General features: G+C 43.0%; 1 protein-coding gene across 2 annotated transcripts in view; it reads left to right on the top strand.

The window, feature by feature from the left end:
* BANK1 (B cell scaffold protein with ankyrin repeats 1) overlaps nt 1-26913 on the top strand; it is a 562852-nt gene that overhangs the window by 87983 nt on the left and 447956 nt on the right. For both annotated transcript variants that reach the window (XM_075609123.1, XM_075609132.1), the window contains exon 5: nt 9611-9753. In XM_075609123.1, coding sequence (XP_075465238.1) covers nt 9611-9753 — 143 coding nt within the window. The remainder of the gene's footprint in view (nt 1-9610; nt 9754-26913) is intronic.

Genomic DNA, 26913 nt, shown 5'->3' with positions numbered 1-26913 from the left:
TAATACCAGCACCGGAGCCCCCCGGCATGCATCCGATGCAGGAAAAATGCATTTACAGCAACTTCATTAACCTACCGGCTAACCGCTAAGACAATGAAAGGGTTAAACACCAGTGCCAGGCTTAATGTGGCTAGCGAGGGTGGGTGAAGGGAGAATTTGGCCCTTAGTGGCTGTTTAGGCCTTGCGGGGGGTTGCGGCAGGACTTAACCCCTTCATTACCTTAGCGGTTAATAAAGGGGTTAACCCAACCGCTACCCACCCGCAAGGTCTAGACACCCATCCTTAGGGCTAACACCCCCTTCACCCACCGAGAGGCCTAAGCAACCACCCCGGACTGACTATACCCACCCTGTACCCATTGAGTAGTATAGTGGTACATCATACCCATATAATAATAATATGGGCATGATAAGCCTCTATAGCACTCAATGAGCACCCTAATTACAATACAATTAAGTAATATATTGAATGTTTGTAAATGTCTTTTTTATCAGGTTTTTTCATTAGATGTGTTTTTTGATTTTTTAGGGGAGGCACATTGATTGATAATATATTAATCTGTACTACTTTAGGGTACAGATTAATACATTATTATGACAATATTTGGGGGGCATTTGTGGCTTGGTATTGCTGTTGTTTTTTTTGATTACAGTTTATTATGTGGATGTCATTGTTTGTTTTTTTCCTGCTTGCTGGAAATCAAATGTTTGCGATAGTTGTTCGTTTTTACTTAATGTTGTATTATGTTAGCTAATGCGTTTAATGGTTATTTCAGATATTGTTTGAATTTATTTCTTTGTAGTTTAATGTTTCAATTAATTCATTAATGTTTTAGAAATTAATTGGTTTGATTGGTTAATGTGACTATTAATTTTGAGTTGGTTTAGTAATTCATTGGTTTGATTGGTTACTGTTTAAAATAATTCCGAGTTGTTTTAGGAATTAATTGTTTTGATTGGTTAATGGTTTAATTAATTCATTGTTGATGTTGTTATTCCTTGTATTCATTGGATTAGCTGGCTACTGTTTTTATTTAGTGAAGTATGTTTTTTTGGAGTTATGTTTAATTATTGTCTGTCTGGTGCATTAATGTATTGTAATTAGGGTGCCCATTGAGTGCTATAGAGGCTTATCATGCCCATATTATTATTATATGGGTATGGTGTACCACTATACTACTCAATGGGTACAGGGTTGGTATAGTCAGTCAGGGTGGGTGCTTAGGCCTCCCGGATTTGTATCGGGGCAGGGTGAGTTAACCCCTTAATTACTATAGCGGTTATTAACTGCAAAGGTGATTAAGGGGTTAGGGGCCAGTAGCATGTCTTTATTATGTATATATGCTTTCTGGCAACGGAGGACAGAGGGACATGCTGGTGTGGTAAGTAGAACTGGATTTATTTACTTTATTGATGCATGCTAATGTTGTGTTTAATAATGGGCAAATAATCTATTATCCATATCTGGATAATAGTTATTTTGCCAATTACTGTGTGTGTTTGGGCGGAGGGCGGCGTGTATTGATGTGTATTAAATATTTTTTAATATACATTTCTTTCATAGTGTAGATGTGCAGGGGGTCTCCGGAGCTGAACCGCGTTGGTTTTATGTCCGGGGACCCCCCGCTTCCCAAAATACAGGCCCCATTAGGGAGTGCCGGTATCCCTCTGCATTGAAATGTCCCGCGTCACGTGACCGGGACATTTCAAAGCATAGGAGATACCGGTACCCCATAAAGGTGCCTGTATCTCGGGAAGCAGGGGGACCCCGGACCTGAAACTAACGCGGTTCAGCTCCGGAGACCCCCTGCACATCTACACTATGAAAGAAATGTATATTAAAAAACATAATTTGTGGGCGACATTTTCACTGTGAGAGGCGGCTCTCTCAGAGCCGCCCTCTCTGCAGCAGAAATGTATCGCCGGCTTAGGCCTTTTCAGAGGCTCTATGCTCTCACTGGCAGCAAATCGCTCGTTTTGGGAATTTTGCTATGAACGGTAATGAAGGCTTGCTGAATATCGTGATAGCAACGCCCAAAAAAACGGCAATTTAAATGCCCTGGCGATAATTTTTATCAAACTTTACTGCATGAGGCCCTAAGTATTTGTGAGAGTCACTTTCTGCATTAGAGTATTACCATTGATTTAGTATAAGTTTTTGGTTCTTTTAGCCTAAACAAAGTGACGCTTCTGGTATGCAGTAATATTAATGCCACTGTAAATACTACTTTATATGTAATATCTACAGCACATGTACCATGGAGTACTGATGGCACAACCTGAAATTGGTGGTGGCGAGTAAATATTTCTCCTTTCCATTATTATTATTATTTTTTAGTTCTAATTATTATTACCTTATCTTTGTACTATACTCTGAGTGGGCTCAGCATTTGCCTAGTTCCCTCTAAACTTGTATTTATAGCAGATCCAATACTCCTACAATGGAAAAAAAACTAGATCTAAAATTCCTTATAGGCAATTATTCAGATGCAGCGGCCGTTATTTGAACATATCACGGAGCCGTTTTCGTGTGCGCTGCTGTACTCCACACGGCCAATCACGCGGTTGATCTGTTTGAATTTCATGGATTCCGATTTCTTTGGGTGCAGTTCTTCGCGTTTCCGTGGCAGAAATGAATTGTAATGTGTACAGTACAGTGTCAATTTGCAGATGTTTAAAAACCAGAACACTAAAATGCCATTTTCTGCACTCGATAAAACACGAGTCAACACGCAGTAATGCGCGCCATGACATGGGTATTCCGAGGTATACAACGCGTGCTATGTTCGAATAACAGCCGCTGCATCTGTACATATATTTTTGGAACATACAGTATGAAAAGGAAAGTGCAAAACAGAAAAACTCCATAGTGCAGTAATTCACACAAAATGTCATAAAATGTAAAGTATAAAGTTATCTACTCATACAGTAAGTGTTAAAGTATTTCGAGCATACAAAGTGTTTGCTGTCACATGTGTGTTGGCGTCCATCTCCACAGTCAGCTGCGCCCCTGCGTGCATTCCCATGGTGCACTCTGGCATCCTTGTTCACAATGTCTTGTGAACGTAATGGCTGTGCTCATCGTAATGGCTGTGCTTGTTGAGTGCAACTGTGTACTGCACCGACACACTTTATTCGAGCAAATACCCAGTATGTACCTGGCAGATACCTGGAATGCGCCGCTCCTCACCTCTGACAAGCCCCGTTGCGTTTGCCTTCCCAGCCTGGGTTCATGCCTGGCTGACGGGCGGCTGATCTGTTAAATGATAATGATTAGGATTTAATAGGCTGCAATGCTTCGCGTGTCTACCAGATGGCATAAATTCATGAATTGTAATGCAGTATATATATATATACTGTGCAGTATTGCAGCCAGCGGGAATAAAATGCTTCAATCCCTGCCTGGAAAATACCTCAATGCACTCGGGCAGAAAACAGTCACAAACCTCAATACACCCGGGTATACCCGAATTCGTGGGACTAGCCGAGCTCGAATAAAGTGTGTCGCCAGTGTACTGTCTTCTCTCCACATCATGCTCATCGAGCTGGCCAGTGGGCACTGAAGCGCAGCAATCTAGAGGAGCTGTCATCTCAACAGGGATACCATAGAGCCCCATGGGAATAAGAGTAGGGGGCAGGGATGCTGACTTTGAGATGGATGTCAGCACACGAGCCACAGCTTACACTTTGTATGCTCAAAATAGTTTAGTGTTTTGAGCAGATAACTTTACACTTGACATTTTATTACATTTTGTGTAGATTACTGCACTGTGGAGTTTTTCTATTTTGTGCTCTTCTCATTTCATATGCTTTCTAATACGGAGATATCTACTCTCCAGGAAGAGCAGCAATGGAAGCTCCAAGGCTGATATTACCTTTGGGTTCATACTTAAAACAGGATTTTTACAAGGAATTTGTTTTTTGGGACTTTTTAGTGTTTTGTTACAGTCTTGTCAGTGTTTAAAAACACTTTGTTTTGGGAAATCCAGTTTTCGAGTCTCAAAAAGTCAGACTGAAGTATGTGTTGAAGGTCGGAGAGGCTATGGCTGTGTGCTTATAGGATTGTGTCATCTGCATACATGTGTATTGAAGTCATCTGCATACATGTGTATTGAAGCTTCCTTACAAGCTGTGGGAAGATCATTGATGAACAGTAAGAAAAGTAGGGGCCAGAGAACAGAGCATTGCGGGACGCCACAGGTGATATCCAAGGGGATGGAGTTAGAGCCTGAGATGGACACATGTTGGGATCTACCTGATAGGTAGGACTGAAACCAGTTTAAAGCATGCTTCCCTATTCCAGAGCTCTGGAGTTTGTTAGGCAGTATAGCATGATCAACAGTATCAAAAGCGTTTGCAAAATATAGGAATATTGCACCAGTGAGTTGTCCCCGTTCCATTCCACACTGGATTTCATTGCAAACTTTTAGCAGGGTAGTTATGGTAGAGTGTTTGTGTCGAAAGCCAGATTGGAATTGGCTAAGGGAAATTTGTCTTGGTATAGTAATCGCTTAATTGGGAGTGGACACATTTTCCCATGACTTTGGATAGTATTGGGAGAAGGGAGATTGGCCTGTAGTTGAGACAGTATTTTTGACCCCACTTTTGAAGATTGGGACAACTCTGGCAGTTTTCCAGGTCTTAGGGATATGGCCTGCAGACAGGATAGAGTTGACTATGGAAGCAATTGGTTTGGCAATTGCTGGGGCACCAAGTCTTAGGAGCCTAGATTGTAGTAAGTCAGGTCCACCATATCAGATATCCATTAATATCAGCACCGGAGACCACCGGCATGAATCCCATGCAATAAAAATGCATTTACTGTCAACTTCATTATCTTGGTGGCTAATCGCTAAGGCAATGAAGAAGTTAACCCCTTCCGCTACCCACCAAGGGCCAAATACCCCCTTCACCCGACCCCGCTACCCACAATAAATACTAATACCCACCTCCTCTACCCCTACATGATTGATACCAGAGGCCACGGGGGTCCTCAGGGCCCTTGAGTGGTCGCTGCCAGTGTCTGGCGGTCCTCAGGTGGTCTCCACAGGTGTCTATGGGCCCTCGGATGGTCCCTGAGGGTGTTCGGGGGTCCTCAGGTGGTCCCCACGGGTGTCTGTGGACCAAAAGAGTGGTCTGTAATCTAATTTAAACAAGTTGCATCAGTTAATATGATCTGTGGTGTAGTTTTGCTTGAATGAAACCAACAAGAAAGTAAAGTACTGTCAATAAAAACATTACTTACCCAAGCCATAGATCAGGTACAATATACTGTACAGCTATGCACAAAATCACTTAAGAGATAAATGTGGGCTTTGGGAACTGTACAGCATATACAAATAACACTCTGTTCAGTACGAAGCTGTGACCTTGGAACGCGTAGATTGGAGAAGCACGGCAAAGAGGTCATGCAAATTGGCTTCTCAAAGCTAATGAACTGCACATGTACTATTCAACTTTCTTGGTGAAAAGGTCACACATAATTAGATACAATCTGTGTTAATTTCCTGGTTTTCCATCGCTTGCTACAACCCACACATATGTGCAATGATGTAGATCAAAATCTGAATTAGATTGAAACATTCTAAATGCCATTAATTGTTGTAATAATTGCACGTGTGGTTTAAGCAGATTCACCATCAGAATGATATAATAAGCATACAGAGATATAAACAAAACAAGAGATTTTCTTAGCAAAGATTACAGTCAATTTGCAGTATTTATAAACTCTGTGGGGCCTATTCATTAAACTCTGATAAGTGCATGTCCTGGGGGAAATTACCATTTTTGCGTTGATTTGCCTTTCACTGTAATTATAATTAATAACCTCTATTACATATAGAAAAGTGATATACACTCAGAGCGCTGTACCCAAAATTATCTACACAAGCACGCAGTGGGGATAATGTGTTCAAGAATTACATTAAATAATTACATCAATAGCTAATGGTCATTTGTATGCATCAAATAGTCTCTATAAAGTACTTGCTGCTTGAAAAACTCAGGTGTTCTCTCAAAATCTGTTACTTGAAACGTGAATGTTGAAGTTCTCCCTGGCGCAAGATTGTGTAAGAGGTTAAAAGTCTATACAGCTGCAGCGGCAGTTATTCAAACAAATCACGGCGCCGATTTCGTGTGCTCTGCTGTACACCACGCAGCATGAACGTGGCCAATCGCCCCAGGCACCCGTGCTTATCGCGATTGCTTTGTTGAATTTCATGGATTCTGTTTCTTTGGGTGCAATGAAATGAATGAATTGCAATGTGTACAGTACTGTGCTACTGTGCTACTGTGCCACTGTGCTACTGTGCTACTGTGCTACTGTGCCACTGTGCTAATTTAAGGTATTTAAAAAACAGAACATGACATGGGTATTCCGATGTACACAACACGTGATTTGTTTGAATAACGGCCGCTGCAGCTGTAGGTGGAAAATTCCTCTGCAAAGTGTAGACGATGGATCACAGTATCATCTGATTACTTGATACTCAAATAGATATGCGAATAATGATTAAAGAAAAAAGCGTAATACTTCCAATACTAATAAAACTTCCAAGAGAATCTACTGATTCAACACTCACAATTTGCGTCCCTTTAACCCAGCATGCAAGTTAGTGATTTAAGCGCTCCGGCACTGGATCCATAACTGATTATACACGTAATGCAATTGAATAAACAGAGGCACAGGGCTGGGGCTAGTGATGTACAATACATGAAGTAAACAACAGTGACTCTCAATTAAATATAAAGTCCTGAGTTACAAATATCACCTGAAGGTTAGGACTGGTGGGTTGTAGTCCATACGTCAAAACCTCATAAGGATAGTCCCTGGACTAGTATTAATGCATGAGGTACACTTGGTAATTTGTAACAATGTACTCACATTATATTGTACCCCTATCCTGTGCCTCTGGAAGTGTGCAGCCAAGTGTTGTAGCGACATACAGTAGACAAAAATAGGATTTTTTTGGCGCACAGCATATAGCACTTTATCAAGGAGTCAAGGAGACTTCTTGATCAAGTGCTATATGCAGGAAACACGTAGGAGGGTGTCATACCTCCGTTTTTTAACCATGGACCAATAAAGCATTTAATTTTACACATTCTATTTTTGTGACCCACTCTATTGGCTGTGCACCAATTTGTTTTTGCCTTAACCCAGCATGTAGGAATATATTTACTGTATAGTGGTTTAACAATCTCCACTTTCTTTCATTCGAGCCCTGGAACTTGGCTAACTTGTTTGCAGAACCACTCCCCACATAGGCAAAAAAAAAACAGCATATAGTGTAATATGTTCTAGATTTTAATAAAAAAACAGGTATTGCACTCACAAATTCCTCGCATACAGCAGCATTCAGGGTTGAGTCCCCGGTAAGCCCGGCCACATACAGCTAGCGTTTCTCTCTCCACCTCTCCTCCCTCGTGGTGTGCCGCTGTATCTCTCATGCTTTCAGCTGACATCAAAGGGTTCTCTGTGGGAACGCAAGCTAGTGTCCCGGAAGGCTTGTGGTATTTAGTAAATACATAGTCCAACTTCACCCTACGCGTTTCATAACAGCTTCCGGTTGCTTCCTCAGGGGTCATGATCTAACTGTCTCAATGGGGTTTTTTTTGTCCCTTACAGGCTGTGTTCTTAACCCCTTGCTGGACAGCATGCTGCTTTCAAGTTCTCAGTGATAGTAATGAAAATCATACAATCCACTGCATACAACAGACGACAGAGAAGCCCAATGCTACATCCAACATGTTCTCATTTACCTCTATTAGGAGGGAGAAAGACCACATTGGATCTATATTCATCAGAATGAAAGGACCTGCTAACTTGGGAAGTGGGGAGGGGCGGACTTAAAACTTGGGAAGGAGGAGCCACCAACCCCCAACAGCTGAAACAGCTGAGAATAGGTTAACAGAACACAAAACCGCAGCAAGCTCTTTTTGGGAACCCCTGAGCCCCCACAAAATATATGTATGTATTTAAGTGTTAAAATGGAGTGCTATTGAGCGTGGCATATGTATACAACAGACGACAGAGAAGCCCAATGCTACATCCAACATGACAGAAATACACAGTAAAATACTTATATATTCTCTTGATAAAAGGTCATTTAATTTAACCCTTTGGCCAAAGCGTTGTAAGCTTGCAAGCCACGACAAGGCAGACACCCCTTCGCAAGTCCTAACACTACCAGATAAAATACTAATATACCTCTATTAGGACTTGCGAAGGGGTGTCTGTCTTGTCGTGGCTCTATCTATAGTATATTCAATCTATATTTTTTATGATTGTTACCACAACAAAATGTTCCATTTTTTTTTCTTTCTACTGTATAAGCTCTTGAGATGATGATGTTCATGATCTGTGTATACTTGTTGATACATATAAATATCTATAATGTAGAGGTATACAGCACGGTAGTCGATTTGGGCAGCAAGGAGTTTGCTGTTGGGATCAGCTTTGTGGCACCCTCTCGAGTAAGAACTCTAAATGACATTATGTTCTCTCCTGCTTTTCCTTTTGAGAGAATACGTTTGCTGCGAATATCAAGCAGCCTTCATTATAGGAAGAGAAAAGAGGCATGCCTGGTGGCCTCCGTTATTGCCTGAAGAGTGAACACTGAGCCTTATTCCTTATAAAAATGCAAGAACTTATCAATGTGTGTGAGGCGATGGGTGGCGGTATTCAATTGTAGCTAAGTCCATGTCTTGAGTCGTCGTTACTGGAAACTGTTATAATATAATCAATTGATTGAATATACTGTACGTATTACTGCAAAGGTTTAAATAAAATAAAAAATGGCGGATGAGAAATTGTATTTAACGTATTGTGTTTCACTGACGGATAGAGAACAATTTTTTCGAATTCACAATGTTGAAAATATTGATTATATAATTTAATTTCTTACTAAAAGCTGCTGATTCGGTTTAGAACCTGAATTGTGATGTTTTGGATAAAACAGAACCCTGACCATGTACACAAAATAAAAACAATGTTTACTCGCTCATCCCGCAACGCGGTATAAACTATAGCATTTTCCTATTTTTATATATATATATATATATATATATATATATATATATATATATATATATATATATATATATATATATAGCTATAGCTATATTGTATGATATAGTTTGTATATTGGCTAAAATCGGCACTTTTAGTTAATTATGATTTCCTATGACAAATGTGGTTTGGCAACTCTTGGAAATTTGCAACTTTGCTACTGTACATTCTTCAGCATGGGTAAATGTTTTTTCATCTCTAGGAAATAATGTTTAAAGTTATTGGGCAAAGCAATGAATCTGTGTTTATAGCAATTAGAATTACTTATCTCATCATTTTCGGATTTTATTGTCTTCTATAAATGCTGGTATACGTTCTCTATTCATGTTGCATTTAGAACATTTATTAGGGTTTTTGGCTTAATTTAAGCATATTATATTAGAAACAGTTATAAGGAAATTTCGAGTAGGTTTTGTTTCTTAAATATGTTTTGCCACTGCATTAAATGTAAATAACAACATCTTATGTCCTTAATTATTTTTGAGCAGTATAAATTAAATGAAAATGTTACTTACTTCATTTTATTTCTTTTTTTTGCAAGACTTTCCTGCTGGACCAGTCACTGTAAATGTCTGCTGTGGAGAAGTCATTACTGCCACAACAGAGATTGAGTATTATACAGCAACTGGAGAGATTGAACTTCTACTTAAGAAAGTAGCTGATCCAATAGCTTTTATTTGTCAGGTAAGCTGACCTTTGAATTACTTTACAACATAAATATAAATGGTAAAGTATATGAGAAAGTGTTCTACTGATAGTAGTTACATTCCAATAGGAATTGAGACAGTGTGCTGATTAAATGCCAATGAACATCAGATCGATATTAGAAGGACACACCACTAAATAATCTCCTCCTGCCATAAATAAATCAATTTCTACGCAAGAAATCTGCTTCAAACAAAGTATTTTAAGAAGGCAATTTTTATAATGTTTCAGACAAAAAATATATACTGTATCACAAAAAATCTGATTCTGTGGTAATAAATATTTTACACGAAAAAATGTGCACTTTTCTGACAGTTATCTTTACTGTAAGCATATATAGTGTTATACTCTATACGCCCTTACTTCCTAATATTTGTAGTGTGACTGCTGGACCATCAAGTAAGCTATATTAAGACTCCAACTTGGAGATGCTCTATACATAGCTGAGGATAGAGTGGGCATATGTTGCAATAGCTAGGGTCAGTGTACTGTATTTGTGAAGACGACATTTTATTCTATCAGTTTAAAGTCTTCACGTGTAGGATAACTAGTACTAATGAGTAACACAGGCACTCTTCTCATCACTACTATGACTTATAGTAAAGGGTTCATGCTGCTGCCCTTTGCACTCAATGCCCATCTATATACTCCTGTGTATGTCATCTCTTGTCTGTAACTTTGTGTATAATTGGTTTGTTTTTCTGTTAAATCTCTAGTTAGTAAATGTTTACGTACTGTATAATTTTAGGAATTGTAGGTTTTTTCCTTTTCCTTTTTTTCTGCTGTCCCATCAAACTGAAACCCAGCCATGAGTGCGGCTAATAAAGGTGGTGCGTTACTGGATTCCTTCAAGATAATATGTGTTCCTACATAATACTGACATAATACTGACAATATACCAGTGCTTCAGACTCTAGAATAAAGTGACTTGCCCAAGGTCAAAAGGAGAGCTGACACTGGGGTATTAAACTGGCTACTCCTTCATCCCAGAAGCTTAAGGTCTCATTCACTGTACGTATTTGTTACGCCGGTGCTGCCCGCAGACCAGACCCGTCCCCTGTGCTGAGGTGGGACGTAGGGATACACGCACCCGCAGCAAAGGGAGCGCGTCCGGAGTGTGGTGTTAGTGTTGCCAGGCCAGGAATAGTAAGGAAGACAATACTTGCCGGTACCGGTAGTAGTGGAGGAGTAGTTATTGCCGTTGCCAAGATCAGGGATTGGAGAGTTGCGAATGGTCGAAGGTATAAGCCGTGTTACAGGGATGCCAGAAGTCACGAAGTCCAAGTAGAGCCGAAGTCGAGAGCCAGAGGGGGTAGTCGTCCAATCCGCGTCAATACCTGAGGAGTCACTGAGAGAGTAGTCAAATGCTTCCATACAGAACTATGTCGAGCGACGAGTGATGGGAAGCACAGGCATAATTAAAGCTGGGCAGGCCAATGGGAAAAGGGGGCAGGCCTGGAGGACTGCAAGGAGTCCTCCCTGATAGGAGGGAGGTGTTACAGCCCAGCTGAGTGTAATCATTGATTTGCATGGAACTGTGTGATGCTTGGGGGCGACGCCTCACTGCAGGAGCAGTGGTTAAAAGTGATCTGTTAGGCGTGTGCTCTGTAAGCTGGGAATGCATGCACATAACGTCTGGGGCTGGCGTGCGTGTGTGCGTGGATTCGGTGACTGACGCGCGTATGCGCATGGGGACAGAGACAGATGCACGTGTGCGCATAGAGCGCGGAGCTGGGGACACACGCTGAGGCTGCGGTTCAACAGGCACCTCTTCGGTTGGTGCAATCCTGTGATAGCGAGGAGCCAGAGTGCCAGTGGCAGACAACGGAGGTAAGTGGGAATTGCGCTGCAGACGCTTGGACGCCTGAGTACCGACGGGAGGTGAGTAATGGTCGTGCTGACGGCGCTTAGACACCAGATTCCGTACAGTACCCCCTCCCCTTCAGGAACGGCCTCAGGACGGTCCTTAAATGGTTTGTTTGGAAACTTCTTCCTGAAAGTCTTCAGAAGAACCGGAGCTTGGATATCACGAAGTGGAACCCAAGACCTTTCTTCTGGGCCGAAACCCTTCCAGTGCACGAGGAACTGCAGTTGACCCCTGGATATGCGAGAATCGAGCAGGGACTGGACCTCATATTCTTCCCTATTCTGGGTAATAACCGGATCAGGCCTATGGTTATGGTTGGGGAAGAAATGACTGGATACGAATGGATTGAGTAGAGATGTGTGAAACACGTTTGGTATCTTCATGCTGTCGGGAAATTGAAGCCGGAATTCTACCAGATTAATCTGTTCAGTTATCGGAAAAGGGCCCAGGAACCTCGGCGCCAATTTTGGGGAAGGTACGTTCAAATAAATGTTTGAGGACAGCCATACCATATCCCCTGGCTTGTATCTGGGTGCCGGACGACGGTGGCGATCTGCCTGATGTTTGGCCCGTTGAGAGGCGGTAAGAAGAGCAGACTGAATCTTGGACCATGCTGATTGCAGAGATTTGACACGGTCGTCTACAGCCGGGACTCCAGAAGGAATGTTGGAGACGGGAAGACATGGGGGATGAAAACCGTAATTGATGAAAAATAGCGACTCTCGGGTGGACTCGTTGGTAGCGGAGTTAAAAGCATATTCGGCCCATGGCAAGAGTTGTGCCCAATCATCCTGAGAATTGGAAATTAAACACCTCAGGTATTTATCCAGGGACTGATTGACCCTTTCTGTTTGACCATTGGACTGAGGATGGTAAGCTGAGGAAAAAGAAGAAGAGATCCCTAGTCTTTTGGTAAAAGTTCTCCAAAATCTGGATACGAACTGTGACCCTCTGTCAGACACGATGGACGAAGGAATACCATGAATGCGAAAGATGTGATCAGTGAAGATATCAGCAAGGGCGGGTGAGGTTGGAAGTCCTTTGAGCGGGATAAAGTGAGCCATCTTAGAAAAACGATCCACCACTACTAAAATCGTATTCATCCCTTTGGACCTTGGCAACTCCACAATAAAATCCATTGATATGTGTGACCATGGATGTTCTGGGATGAGCAGAGGAAGGAGAAGACCGTGAGGCCTTTGATGAATTGTCTTGTTTTGCGCACAGACCGGACAAGCGTGCGTATATTCGAAAATGTCTTTGGACATCTTGGGCCACCAAAAGTTGCGATGTATAAGGTCCAAAGTCTTTTTGTAGCCAGGATGACCAGCTGCTCTCGAGGCATGTCCCCAATCCAGAACCTCGGGTATGAAATTAGGTCACACGAAGAGCTTGCCCCTGGGGACCTTCAGGTTCTTTGGAATGGACCTTTGTGACTTGATGATCTTGTCAAAGCTTCTGAAGGAAGATGCGGCGAAAATCTTCTCGTGAGGTAAAATGGTCTCCATGGAATCTTCTGGTCTCTCTTCGGAAGAATGTTGTCTTGAGAGAGCATCGGCTTTGACATTTTTAGTCCCAGGAATATATGACAGTTGGAAATTAAATCTGGAAAAGAACAAAGACCAGCGGGCTTGCCGTGGACCCAGACGGCGAGCGTTCTCTATATATAATAAATTCTTATGGTCTGTGAGGATGGTGAACGGTTCCCTCGACCCTTCCAGGAGATGCCTCCATTCTTGAAGTGCCATTTTAACGGCCAGTAACTCTCTGTTCCCCACGTCGTAGTTCCTCTCCGCTGAGGTAAATCTCTTCGAAAAGAATGCGCAGGGATGCAATTTTTCTTGGGGTGAAGGTCTCTGGGATAGAATGGCACCGGCGCCAGAATCAGAGGCGTCCACCTCCAGCACGAAAGGGAGATCAGGGTTGGGGTGATGGAGAACCGGTGCGGACACAAAAGCCTCCTTAAGTGTGTTGAAGGCGGTATTGGCCTCTGGTGACCAAACCGACGGATCGGCCCTCTTCTTCGTAAATGCTGTGATAGGTGCAACAATTCTGGAGAAATCGCGGATAAACTTGCGGTAGTAGTTCGCAAATCCCAGGAAGCGCTGGACGGATTTAAGAGAGTCGGGTCTAGGCCAGTTAGTAACGGCTTTTAATTTGTCCGGATCCATCATGAAACCATCGCGGGAAATAATGTAGCCTAGAAACTGGTTCGAAGTCTGATGGAAGGTACATTTCTCCATCTTGGCATATAAGCAATGTTCATGAAGGCGAGAGAGCACGTAAGATGTATGAAAGATGTGGTCCTGTAAATCCTTCGAAAAAATCAGGATATCATCCAGATAGACTATGACGAAGTCGTTGAGTACTTTGCGGAAGACATCGTTAATGAAATCTTGAAAAACGGCCGGAGCATTACACAGTCCGAAAGGCATCACAAGGCATTCGTAGTGGCCACTACGCGTGTTGAAGGCCGTTTTCCATTCGTCTCCTTGATGTATGCGTACAAGATTATAAGCTCCCCTGAGGTCCAGCTTGGAGAAGACTTTGGCACCTTGCAAACTATCAAAAAGTTCAGTGATAAGGGGGAGTGGGTAGCGATTCTTTACGGTGATGCGGTTAAGCCCTCTATAATCAATACAAGGTCTTAAAGTTCCATCCTTCTTCTTTACGAAGAAGAACCCTGCTCCAGCTGGTGAAGAAGATGGACGAATAAAACCTTTCTTCAGGTTCTCCTGGATGTACTCGTCCATAGCCTTAGTTTCGGGGAGAGACAGAGGATAAGTCTTGGACTTAGGTAATGTGTAACCAGGAATCAGGTCAATAGGACAGTCAATCATATGACCTGTGTGGGGGTAGAAGGTCAGATTGTACCTTATTAAATACGTCCAGAAACTGGTGGTAAACCGTAGGGAGGTTCGTCTTATTAACGGTGGTATTCGCTAGGAGTCGCTGTGGTTCGCCTGACCTTGGTTCCCAAGTGATGGGGTTGGTGGATGTCCAATTGATCCGTGGGTTGTGTAGTTGTAACCATGGCAAACCTAGGGTTATAGGTGTTCCCGGAGCCTGAATTACGTCGAGGGTCAGGGTTTCCTTGTGATTATCAGAGGAAAGTACAACCGGAACCGTCTCTAATGAGATAAATGCCGGCGTGAGTGGATGCCCATCAATTCCGACCAAGGCGATGGGGATCTTTTTCTCCACGAGCGGTATCTGGTAGTGTTTGGCGAACTCTTGATCCAGGAAATTGCCTCCGGCTCTGGAGTCTATGAAGGCTACTGTGGAGACGCGGAACTTACGGCCTGAGAGGCACACGGGTATAGTGAGTTTCTTAGGGAATCCTTTTTGGGGAAGGGGACGAGGAGACATAACACCCTCGAAGAGCCCCTTCATACTCACTGGGTGTTCCCGTTTTCCAGAGATGAAGGACATTCTTGGGTCAGATGTTTTTGCAGGTCCGCAATAATAGCACAATTCCCCGGCGCGGCGGAATTGCCGTATTGGTGTGCGAACCAATTGAACCCCCAACTGCATCGGTTCGGATGAGTCCAAGGAAGGATGGAGCAGTGAAGTGGACCTGGGGACTGTAGTAGTGCTGAGAGAGAGAGACGAAGAGGTTACCGAGCGAGTGCGCTGGCGCTCCGTGCGGCGTACCTGAATACGTTGGTCCACTCTAATCGCCAGAGTGATGAGATCCTCCAAAAGACCTGGCCTGGGTTGGAGAGCAAGTACATCCTTGATGCTGTCTGACAGTCCATGCCAGAATACGGCGACGTAGGCCTCCTGTTCCCAGTTGGTCTCTGCTGCAAGGATCTGGAACTCTATGGCATATTCAGTCACCAATCTTCGCCCTTGAGTAATCTGTAAAAGAGAAGAAGACGCCACCTCCCGACGTGCGGGGGAATCAAACACTTGCCTGAATTCCGTCTTGAAGGCTGAGTAATTCTGGGTAAGGTCATTTCGCCGCTCCCAGATGGGGGAGGCCCAAGCCAGTGCACTACCCGTCAACAGATTATAAACGTAGGCCACCTTCTTTCGGCCAGTAGAAAACTGGTGGGGGGCCATTTCAAATTGTACCTCACATTGATTAATGAAGCCCCGAAAATCTTGAGATTCACCTGCGTAAGGTTTGGGGTTAGGAATCCTCATATCTAATTCAGTCTGGTCTGCGTCTTGTGGGCTCGACATAATGTTAAGCCGATGCTGCCCGCAGACCAGACCCGTCCCCTGTGCTGAGGTGGGATGTAGGGATACACGCACCCGCAGCAAAGGGAGCGCGTCCGGAGTGTGGTGTTAGTGTTGCCAGGCCAGGTATAGTAAGGAAGACAATACTTGCTGGTACCGGTAGTAGAGGAGGAGTAGTTATTGCCGCTGCCAAGATCAGGGATTGGAGAGTTGCGAATGGTCGAAGGTATAAGCCGTGTTACAGGGATGCCAGAAGTCACGAAGTCCAAGTAGAGCCGAAGTCGAGAGCCAGAGGGGGTAGTCGTCCAATCCGCGTCAATACCTGAGGAGTCACTGAGAGAGTAGTCAAATGCTTCCATACAGAACTATGTCGAGCGACGAGTGATGGGAAGCACAGGCATAATAAAGCTGGGCAGGCCAATGGGAAAAGGGGGCAGGCCTTGAGGACTGCAAGGAGTCCTCCCTGATAGGAGGGAGGTGTTACAGCCCAGCTGAGTGTAATCATTGATTTGAATGGAACTGTGTGATGCTTGGGGGCGACCCCTCACTGCAGGAGCAGTGGTTAAAAGTGCTCTGTTAGGCGTGTGCTCTGTAACCTGGGAATGCATGCACATAACGTCTGAGGCTGGCGTGCGTGTAGGTGTGCGTGCAGGTGTGCGTGCAGGAGGGCGTGGGTGCGCCCGGCGCTGAGCAGAGGAATCGCCGAGGGGAGTGATCCCGCGACGGCGGCAGGGGCGAGGAGCCGTGGAGGACGGTAAGGCAGGATTGTTTTGTGGGTCCAGGGGCTCCCTGCGAAGAGGGGGTGCTCTGTGTGGGAAGCGAGGAGAACGCCGATTCCTGACAGAAACATCATAAACATAACACTAGAACATTATTGTTTAGAAAAGTATTATGGACATATAAAGAAACAAACATGATACATTTTGTTTAAAAACAATTATATAAACCAAAACACATACTGTATGATGTAAAAAAAATCTGGGGACACACGCAGAGGCTGCGGTTCAACAGGCACCTCTTCGGTTGGTGCAATCCTGTGATGGCGAGGAGCCAGAGTGCCAGTGGCAGACAACGGAGGTATGTGGGAATTGCGCTGCAGACGCTCGGACGCCTGAGTACCGACGGGAGGCGAGTAATGGTCGCGCTGACGGCGCTTAGACACCAGATTCCTTACAGTGTTACTCTAGTTTATGAATATTACTGTATGCATTAACAATCTAGTGGAGTCCAGAAGACACAGGCATAAATAAAAATTGCTTGTGACTGTACCGGAGCATATATTACGGGAAGGTTCCATAAAGTTCATCGTCAACCTGTTGAAATAACATAAAGAAAAATCAGGAAGTTGAGAAATTCAAACACATTGAGATAAAGTACTACATTTTTGTATAGGTAGATCTATAAACATATTGACCATTATCTCTATATTAATTTAACCATGCGAAGTTTAAATCAAATAATATGTAATATAGACAAAGCAAATTTAATTTAACACCATTGACACTACACTACATTCATAGCCCCACAAACTCCACAAACCCAGGAAGAAATACATTGAGAGTTTTCTCTCGTTTTCAAGTATGTCCTGGGCATAGTTGAGATGACAAATAATACATGGTTACAAATACAGTTACATAAGTGAACAGGGAATACATTATATACAAGACATAGCATACACAGTTAGAGATAATATATATTATAAAAGTATGTAGCAGTTACAGACCAGGTTAAGATTTGAGCTTTAGTTTTGAAAGAACTAAGACTGGTGGAGTCTCCGGTAGATTGTTCCAGTTTTGGGGTGCACGGTAAGAGAAGGAGGAGCGGCTGGATACTTTTCTGAACCTTGGGACCATGAACAGTCTTTTGGAGTCAGATCTCAGATGAAAAGTGTTGCATGTGGTGGGGGTGAGGAGCTTGTTCAGATAGACAGTTAGCTTGCCCAGAAAAGTATCTGAATACCAAGAGTATAGAAAATGTGAATGGGAGAGGGTGGTCCACGGTATCAAATACTGAAGAGACATTGTGTAATATGAGCAGTGTAACGACCTCTGTCTTTGGCAGCATGGAGGACATTAGTTATTTTAGTGAGGGTTGTTTCAGAGGAGTGAGCAGTGCGGAATCCAGATTGTAGAGTGTCTAGGAGAGGATAGGTGGTGAAAAAATGGAGCAGGTGTAACGTTGCTGACTGCAGGACAGGATACATACCCGCAGGGCAGAGGTAGGGAGTAATACACCGACCTTGGCCTGGTATCAGAGCCTGGGGTGTCGGGGTAGTTAGGTATGTTTCTGGGGTCAAGGCAGATGGTAGGCAAGGGGTATTAAGGTCCAGTTCCGTGGTCGAGGCGGGCAGCAGTTAAGGGTAGTCAGGTTCGGTTACCAGGTTGAGGCAAGCGGCAGAAAAGGGGTAGTCATATTCAGTTCCAAGATCGAGACAGGCTGCAGGCAAAATAAATGCAAGGCAGAACTCAGACAGGACAAGGTACAAGTACTTTGCATGAGCAAAGTTGAAATACAACTGCCTACTACTGTGAGTTTGGATTTGTGTCCCCATCGAAGAACCTCCTGCCGAAGGAGAGGGGAAACTAAAAGTTTGGATGGGGGAATGGTTATTCCAGCGGGGACCTTGGTCTGGGTTTTTTGAATACGTTGAAGAATCGTAATAGTGGACACAATCTTGGATGTGGGAATGATGGGACCTTTGTCTGTCGAATCAGTGTCACCCGTGGAGAACTGGCATGATAGGGCATCCGCCTTTATATTCTTGGAACCTGGGCAGTAGGAGATAACGTAATTAAAGTGCCCATCTAGCCTGGCGAGTGTTTAACCTGCGTGCCCCTTTGAGGTATTCCAAGTTTTTATGATCCGTAAGAATCGTGACTGGCATGGCAGTTGCCTCAAGAAGGTGTCTCCACTCTTCCAGAGCCATTTTAATGGCTAGAAGTTCATGATTGCTCACATCATAGTTGTGTTCCGCAGGAGAAAACTTTTTAGAGAAGGAACATGGATGTAACTGATCCTGAAACTCACTTCTCTGTGACAGGACTACACCTGCTCCAACGTCAGAGGCATTCACTTCGGCGATAAAAGGATGGCGTGGATCGGGGTGTTTTAGGATGAGTGCTGAGGAAAAAAGTTTCTTGAGCTTCAGAAAAGCCGCCTGAGCCTGCAAAGACCAGTTCATGTGAGCTGCCTGTTTTTTTGTCATGGCTGTGATGGGTGCAACGATTTTGGAGAAATCCCGAATAAATCACAAGGTCTCAATGATCCGTCTTTCTTTGCCACAAAGAAAAATCCTGCACCAGCAGGAGAACAGGATTGGCAAATGAATCCTCGCTTTAGGTTCTCATCAATGTATGTCCTCATCGCCTTGGTTTCCAGTTCAGAAAGAGGATAGTACATCCACGAGGAGGAGTCATCCCTGGAAGATCGATCGCACAATCAACGGTCGATGCCCAGGTAATTCTTCGGACTGCCCCTTGTCGAAGACCCGCTTTAGGTCAGAGAAAGAGGCCGGGAGACCGGGTAAGTCCTCCAGTGCAGGTAGTAGAAGAGTACCCACAGAATTTTATTTTATTTTTATTTATAAAATATTTTACCAGGAAGTAATACATTGAGAGTTACCTCTCGTTTTCAAATATGTCCTGGGCACAGAGTAAAACAAAATAATACATGGTTACAAATACAGTTACATAAATGAACAATATACAAGACATTGCATGCACAGTTAAAGAAAATATATATTATGAGCGTATGAAACAATTACAGACCAGATTAAAGTGTGAGACAGCCTTAGATTTGAAAGAACTTAAGCAGGTGGTGGATATGAGAGTCTCTGGTAGGTTGTTCCAGTTTTGGGGTGCACGGAAGGAGAAGGAGGAACGTCCGGATACTTTGTTGAGTCTTGGGACCATGAATAGTCTTTTGAAGTCTGATCTCAGGTGATAGGTACTGCATGTGGTAGGGGTGAGGAGCTTGTTCAGGTAGCTGGGTAGCTTGCCCAGAAAGTATTTGAGGGTGAGACAGGAAAGGTGAACTTTGCGCCTAGACTCTAGTGATGACCAATCTAGTTCTTTGAGCATTTCGCAGTGATGTGTGTTGTAGTTGCATTGGAGAACAAAACGACAAATTGAATTGTAGAGGGTGTCAAGTTTGCTAAGGTGGGTTTGAGGAGCCGAGCCATATACTACAGTATGTCTCCATAGTCAATAATTGGCATTAGCATCTGCTGTGCAATACGCTTTCTGACCAGGAGACTTAGGGAGGATTTGTTCCTGTAAAGTACCCCTAGTTTGGCATAGGTCTTGGTTGTCAGGGTATCAATGTGCATCCCGAATGTTAAGTGGGAGTCAAACCATAAGCCCAGGTATTTAAAACTAGTGACAGGTGTTAGGGTGGTTTTAGCGTTGGTTCTAATCAGGAGCTCAGTCACTGGAAGCTTTACAAATTTAGTCTTGGTCCCAAATACCATTGTTACAGTCTTGTCAGTGTTTAAAAACAGTTTGTTTTGGGAAATCCAGTTTTCGAGTCTCAAAAAGTCAGACTGAAGTATGTGTTGAAGGTCAGAGAGGCTATGGTTGTGTGCATACAGGATTGTGTCATCTGCATACATGTGTATTGAGGCTTCCTTACAAGCTGTGGGAAGATCATTAATGAACACTGAGAAGAGTAGGGGCCCCAGAACAGAGCCTTGCAGGACACCACAGGTGATATCCAGGGGGTTGGAGTTAGAGCCTGAGATGGACACATGTTGGGATCTTCCTGATAGGTAGGACTGAAACCAGTTTAAAGCATGTTTCCCTATTCCAGAGCTCTGGAGTTTGTTAAGCAGGATAACATGATCAACTGTGTCAAAAGCCTTTGCAAAATCTAGGAATACTGCACCAGTGAGTTGTCCCCGTTCCATTCCACACTGGATTTCATTGCAAACTTTTAGCAGGGTAGTTACGGTGGAGTGTTTGGGACGAAACCCAGACTGGAATTGGCTAGGGAAATTTGTCTTGGTGTAGAAATCGCTTAATTGGGAGTGGACACATTTTTCCATAACTTTGGATAGAATTGGGAGAAGTGAGATTGGCCTGTAGTTTGAGACAGTGTTTTTGTCCCCACTTTTGAAGATTGGGACAACTCTGGCAGTTTTCCAGGTCTTAGGGATATGGCCTGCAGACAGGATAGAGTTGACTATGGGCGCAATTGGTTTGGCAATGGCTGGGGCACCAAGTCGTAGGAACCTAGATTGTAGTAAGTCAGGTCCACATTGGCTGCTTAGTTTTAGTTTGAGGAGCGCTTGTGTAATCTCCTCTTCAGATACTGGGCTAAATTGAAAATTGTGGGCAGTGTTGGGAGGGGGTGGGACTATAGGGGTACTCCCAGGATGAGATTCAGGTTTGGGGTTTGTGCTGCGTTTCGCTAATAAGTTAGTGGCACACCCCACAAAGTAATCATTGAATGCATTTGCAATGTCAGTGGGGTTTGTCAGAGTAATATCCCCCTTAGTGATATTACTTGGTTGTTGATGGTTAGGAGCCTAGAATATATTGTTGATAACCTTCCAGAAGTTAGCTGGGTTTAATGTATTTAGGTGGAGATTGTCAGAGTAATATTGTGCTTTTGCATGCCTTGTTTGCCTTGTGCACATGTTCCGCATGTATCTGTAGTGATTGAGATCCTTGGTAGTGCCAGTTACGTTGTAGCTTTTCCACAAGGCATCCCTGAACTGGTAGAGTGCTATAAGGTCAGGTGTAACCCATGGAAGGTGGGCCCCCCGTACCCTTATTTTGCGTAGTGGAGCATGGGTATCGCAGAGTTTTAAGAACTCGGATTGGAAATAGTCGAGCGCAGAATCAGGGTCGGGAATTAAATCGATTCTGTGCCATGGGCAGTTGGTAAGGTCATCCAGAAACTGTTGTGGGTTAAAGTTTTTAAATGTTCTAGTGAGTAGAACTTTAGGGCTTGAATGGGGCGGTTTAATTTTCCTTACACAGTACACTATTGCATGGTCACTGAAAATATCAGGAAGGATGCCAGGGGATTGGATTTTGCTGGGGTTTGAGGAGAGAATCCAGTCTAGCAAGGAATGGTTATGCGACTTCAGGTTTATCCGTGTGGTTTGGGGAAATGAGTTGTGATAGGTTAAGTGACTTGAGTTGTATCTGGATTTTGTGGTTTTTAGGGGCAAGCCAATTGAAGTTGAAATCCCCAAGAACTAGCAGCTCACTCTTCTCATTCAGAGAGGAAATGGAGCCAAGAAATTGGGTGATATCAGTCAAGGATTGTAGTGGGGCTTTAGGGGGCGGTAGATGCCAGCAAGCAAGATGGGCTTAGAAAAGGGGAGGCAGATTTTGCCAACTAGAGTTTCAAAAGAGGGTGGACTTGGTGGGCAATGTAACAGTGTAAATTGTAAGGTGTCTGCAATATAAAATAACACCCCTCCTCCTCTCTTTGACCTATCTCTCCGAAAAATGGAGTATCCCTGAATGGCGATATTTGCATCAGGGGTTTTAGAGGATAGCCATGTTTCTGTAAGAACGATGGCTTTGGGTTTATGCATAAGGCACCATGCCACCCAATGCACCCAATGACATGCCACGCCATGCACCCAATGACAGGGTGAAAGACATTTGCCAGGGCAGGCAGATCCCCAAGTTATTATCTGACCCGAAATCCAATCAATTTGGGGATTTTGGGTACGTAGCCAGGGAAGCCCTAAAACCACATTGATGGCTGGGGAATTGATGACATCCAGCTGGACGAGTTTGTGGTGCAAAACACCATCTGTAGCCCGTTCTTGTGATATGACCCCCAATCCCAACAGTCTACCATCAATGGAAGAGATACCTATGGGTACGTCCTTCCTCTGGAGAGGAATCTTGATCCACAAATATACCAGCTGCTCCAGAGTCCATGAAAGCCTTGGTTATCACAGAATAATGATGTAATCTCCTTTTCTCCAATCTCAAGGGATGATCCTGTGTCATTTCTACTGTCCTTTCGATGAAAAATTCCCTGTATTGACCTTGAATATATTTGGAAATACTTATCATATCATATCCCCTCTTAGATGCTTTTAATTCTAATACAAACAAATCTAAATAGACCTTCCATATATATAAGAAATCATGTTCTAATGGGGAATAATGCATTAAAAAAGATAAATGGGCAGTCTTAAAAACATTGCTTGAAAAGCACACTTATCAGTACTGTATATACCAGTATATACCTTTGGGTAATAAATATAAAAGAAACAAGTCTAAACAAATGTGGCTAAATAAACAGGTAGGGGAGGACATGGAAAATTAGAGGCAGGCATTTACTGTAGATAAGTGCCTTAATGCTGGTTAAATGCTTCAAGCAATATTACATGTGTAGCTATTTGCAAAGCTTCGATAACAGGGCAATAGCACATAAAAACTTAAAACTTAGATTGTAAGCTCTCCCATTAGATTGTAAGCTCTTCGGAGCAGGGACTCCTTTTCCTAAATGTAACTTTTATGTCTGAGCATTTCTTCCATTTGTGTTATTTATATCTTTTTATTTATATGATTGTAACTATTACTGCTGTGTGTTACGCTTGTACTCCTACACACAAGCGCAGAGAAAGGGAAGGGACCCAATAGCGAGGTGGGGGATCCGCAGGAGAGACGAAAGGGAGTGAGTTGCCGCGCAGCTGGGGATCGGCGCACGTAGTAACGTGAGCGTGCCGCGTGCATGAGAATGCGCGACGCGTCCGGAGGTGCGGAGCCAAGCTCAGAGACACGACTAACCCAGCTGCATGTGTGCGCATGCTCTGGCAGCAGAGCGGGAGTGCGCGTGTTCTCAGGCACCAACGCGGGGAAAAGACAACGCTTCAGCACAGGAGTCTGAAACAGGCCTCTGCGTGGAGAAAAGCAGCAGACCTTAGGAACTCAGGAACACAGGCCTTAGCGTGGAATGCAGCAGTACTGACCTGTGCATGGAGAGTAGTAGCAGATCTCAGGAAACATGGTACACAGGCCTCTGCGTGGAGGGTAGCAGCAGGCCTCAGGAAATCAGGAACGCAGGCCTCTGCATGGAGAGTAGCAGCAGGCCTCAGGATACTCAGGTACTAATAACGAGAACTAGAGAGGAGCAGGGGAGGTAGAGTCCAGAGCACAAGGTAACAATAGAATTGCTACTTGGAGGACGTCCAGCATCCAGAAACAGAAGATTGCAGCAAACACAAAGTTCAAACTAAGGGTTGTTTAGTTGAATACTTTGGCCAAGGTAAAACCTATCAGCAGGTCCTACACTACCCGACGGTAAACTAACCTCAGTGGTAGAATGAGTGGCTGTCCCAGTCTTCCGGAATCTAAAGGAGATGAGTACAGGTCCCAGAGGAAGTTCAGGCAGGAACAGCATAGAGTACTGGGGTAGTACTTTGCAGGACCCTGGGCAGGTAGCCACTGACTCCTTTTAAAAGGAAGCGGCAGCTGTTAGCAATGAGAAAGTCAGAGAGAGGCTTGCTTCCTGTCAGGAGGAAGAGGGCAGGATTTTCCAGGAAGCAAGATGGCGTCGTATGCTTCAGAATCCTTAAAGACACAGGATCTTGACTCGCAGCTAGAGGGCGGCGATCAGAAGTAAAACAGGTAAGGAAGGAACATGCCGCAGGGGGCGTGTTCCGCGCATCGTAACACTGTGAAGCACTATGTGCATTAATGGCGCTATATAAATAAAGACATACAATAAAAACTGCTTTTTAATGAGCTTTAACACTCTGACTATTACAAGTCGTGTGGTAGCTGAAAAAACTCCCAAACTCAAAAAGCAGTAACTGCTTTTCACAATGCTAGAAGATGCAGATCGCTTATTAAAAACTTGCATTCTTTTCTCGTCAGCTACTATTTAACTATGTAAATATGTATTATAATTATACAAGTTATACACCTTGATAGATCAAATCCAACAAGGGAACACAACATATCAACAGAGGAAATAGTGAATAATAATAATAATAATAATAATAAATCGATATACTATTTAGAAAAGGCCACATCTACCATACGATTCATAAATACTCAGAGCTCTATAATGGGCACTCCATATCACACAAAGGTGGGGCCTATTCAAATGCAGGACTTAATAAAAGACTGTTTTAAATATGAACAATGATATCACTTCGGATAGATCATTTAAGATACAATAATTTTTTACTGTAATATGACGTTTGTCTTTTATTTACTTACCTGTGGGTGTGGTAGAGGTTATGGGTAAGAAACTTAAAATTTGAATTGTGGAGCATGTTCCACTAAAAAGGAATGGAGACACTCAGAATCATTTATCTAGACATTTTAAGCAGTCCACATTTGCTAACCTATATAATTTTTCATTTTAAGGTATTAAACATATATCAGCTTCTTTTAGAGGTGGCAATAAAATGAAACTTCTGGATCATCGCAAAACTTTTGGGATATTTACCCTTAAGACACAAATTCCATCTGGTCTTAACACAGATTGAGACCTTAGCCATTTCTTTAACACTGATTTTCTTTTTAATTTAATTAATGGCCAAACCTGTCTCAATCCGATGCTCAGATTTCCGTGGCTGGTTTTTAGCTAAATTCAATTTGCAGACAGGATACTAAAAAATCCAAGTTGATACCTTGAAATCCGTCACTGGGTCCAATCCAGTCACATTGGCGGACGAGGATGACTTGAATTTTGTTGTGTCTTCAGTTGTATATCTATCAACCCAAGCCTCCCTCAAACCTCCCTCCAAATAAATTAGGGAGAGATGCCTGTGCTGAAAAAGGAGCACACCTGAGGTACCCTGGGACATATGCTAATGCCAATGCTAAGTATATTTAAATGTTATATCCCACACTTCCATAAGAACTATATTAAGTTGATAAGCCTATGAAAAAAATGAATCTGCCTTTTTGAAATTGACCCGCGGCTGGAAGGAATTGGCCAATCCGTAGTGGATTTTAATTACAACGAAAATTTCACCCATCTCTAATATTAATAACCAAAATATCCCTGGGTATTTTAGAAATGTTATGGTAGAATTTTCCTTTTCTAAATAGTATATATGGATTTATTATTGTTATTTTCATTCACTCTTTCCTCTATTGATATATATACTGTATATATATACTGTATATATATATATATAGACAAATGGAGACCAGGGGGTCCTGATAGCCAAAAAGAGACAGCACACTGCAGGTATAGTATCAAAAAAGTGTATTCAGTAACACAAGGCCGCCGGCGGCCTTGTGTTACTGAATAGACTTTTTTGATACCATACCTGCAGTGTGCTGTCTCTTTTTGGCTATCAGGATCCCCTGGTCTCCATTTGTCTACATACTCCTTATGGGACAAGCATCTGCCTCTTGCTACAAAACCGTGAGTGCTAATCTCCATACCTAACTATATATATATATATATATATATATATATATATATATATATATATATATATATATATATATATATATATATATATATATATATATATATATATATATATATATATATATATATATATATATATATATATATATATATATATATATATATATATATATATATAAACCATAATACTGAGTTAAGTTATGGTGAGTAAAAAAATTGACAAAAACCCTCCACAGGAAAGCAAATATGCAAATATAGCTGTATGCTCATCTGCATGTCTTAGGCAGGTCTGCAACCCCGCCTTTCCCCATTATCACCCAGCATACAGCACTTCCACTGCAGCAAGGGATTCTGGGAAATGACATGCAAATGAGCCTATAGGGAACCATGTTAAAAATGGTTATTGAGGCAAAAAGTGACACTGTGTGCTCATTTGCATGTCATTTCCCAGAATCCCTTGCTGCAGTGGAAGTGCTGTATGCTGGGTGATAATGGGGAAAGGCGGGGTTGCAGACCTGCCTAAGACATGCAGATGAGCATACAGCTATATTTGCATATTTGCTTTCCTGTGGAGGGTTTTTGTCACTTTTTTTACTCACCATAACTTAACTCAGTATTATGGTTTAGCCTATCCCATAGCCTCTCTTGCATTCCCAGTAAAATCAACCCCACACTGATGAGACCCATCAAGGTCGTAACAGCTGTCTGTGGGTGGTTTT

This window comes from Ascaphus truei, chromosome 1, assembly GCF_040206685.1.
Source record: "Ascaphus truei isolate aAscTru1 chromosome 1, aAscTru1.hap1, whole genome shotgun sequence".
Classification (NCBI taxonomy): Eukaryota; Metazoa; Chordata; class Amphibia; order Anura; family Ascaphidae; genus Ascaphus; species Ascaphus truei.
Note: the sequence above shows the minus strand (reverse complement) of the source record. Positions and strands in the feature narration are given on the sequence as shown.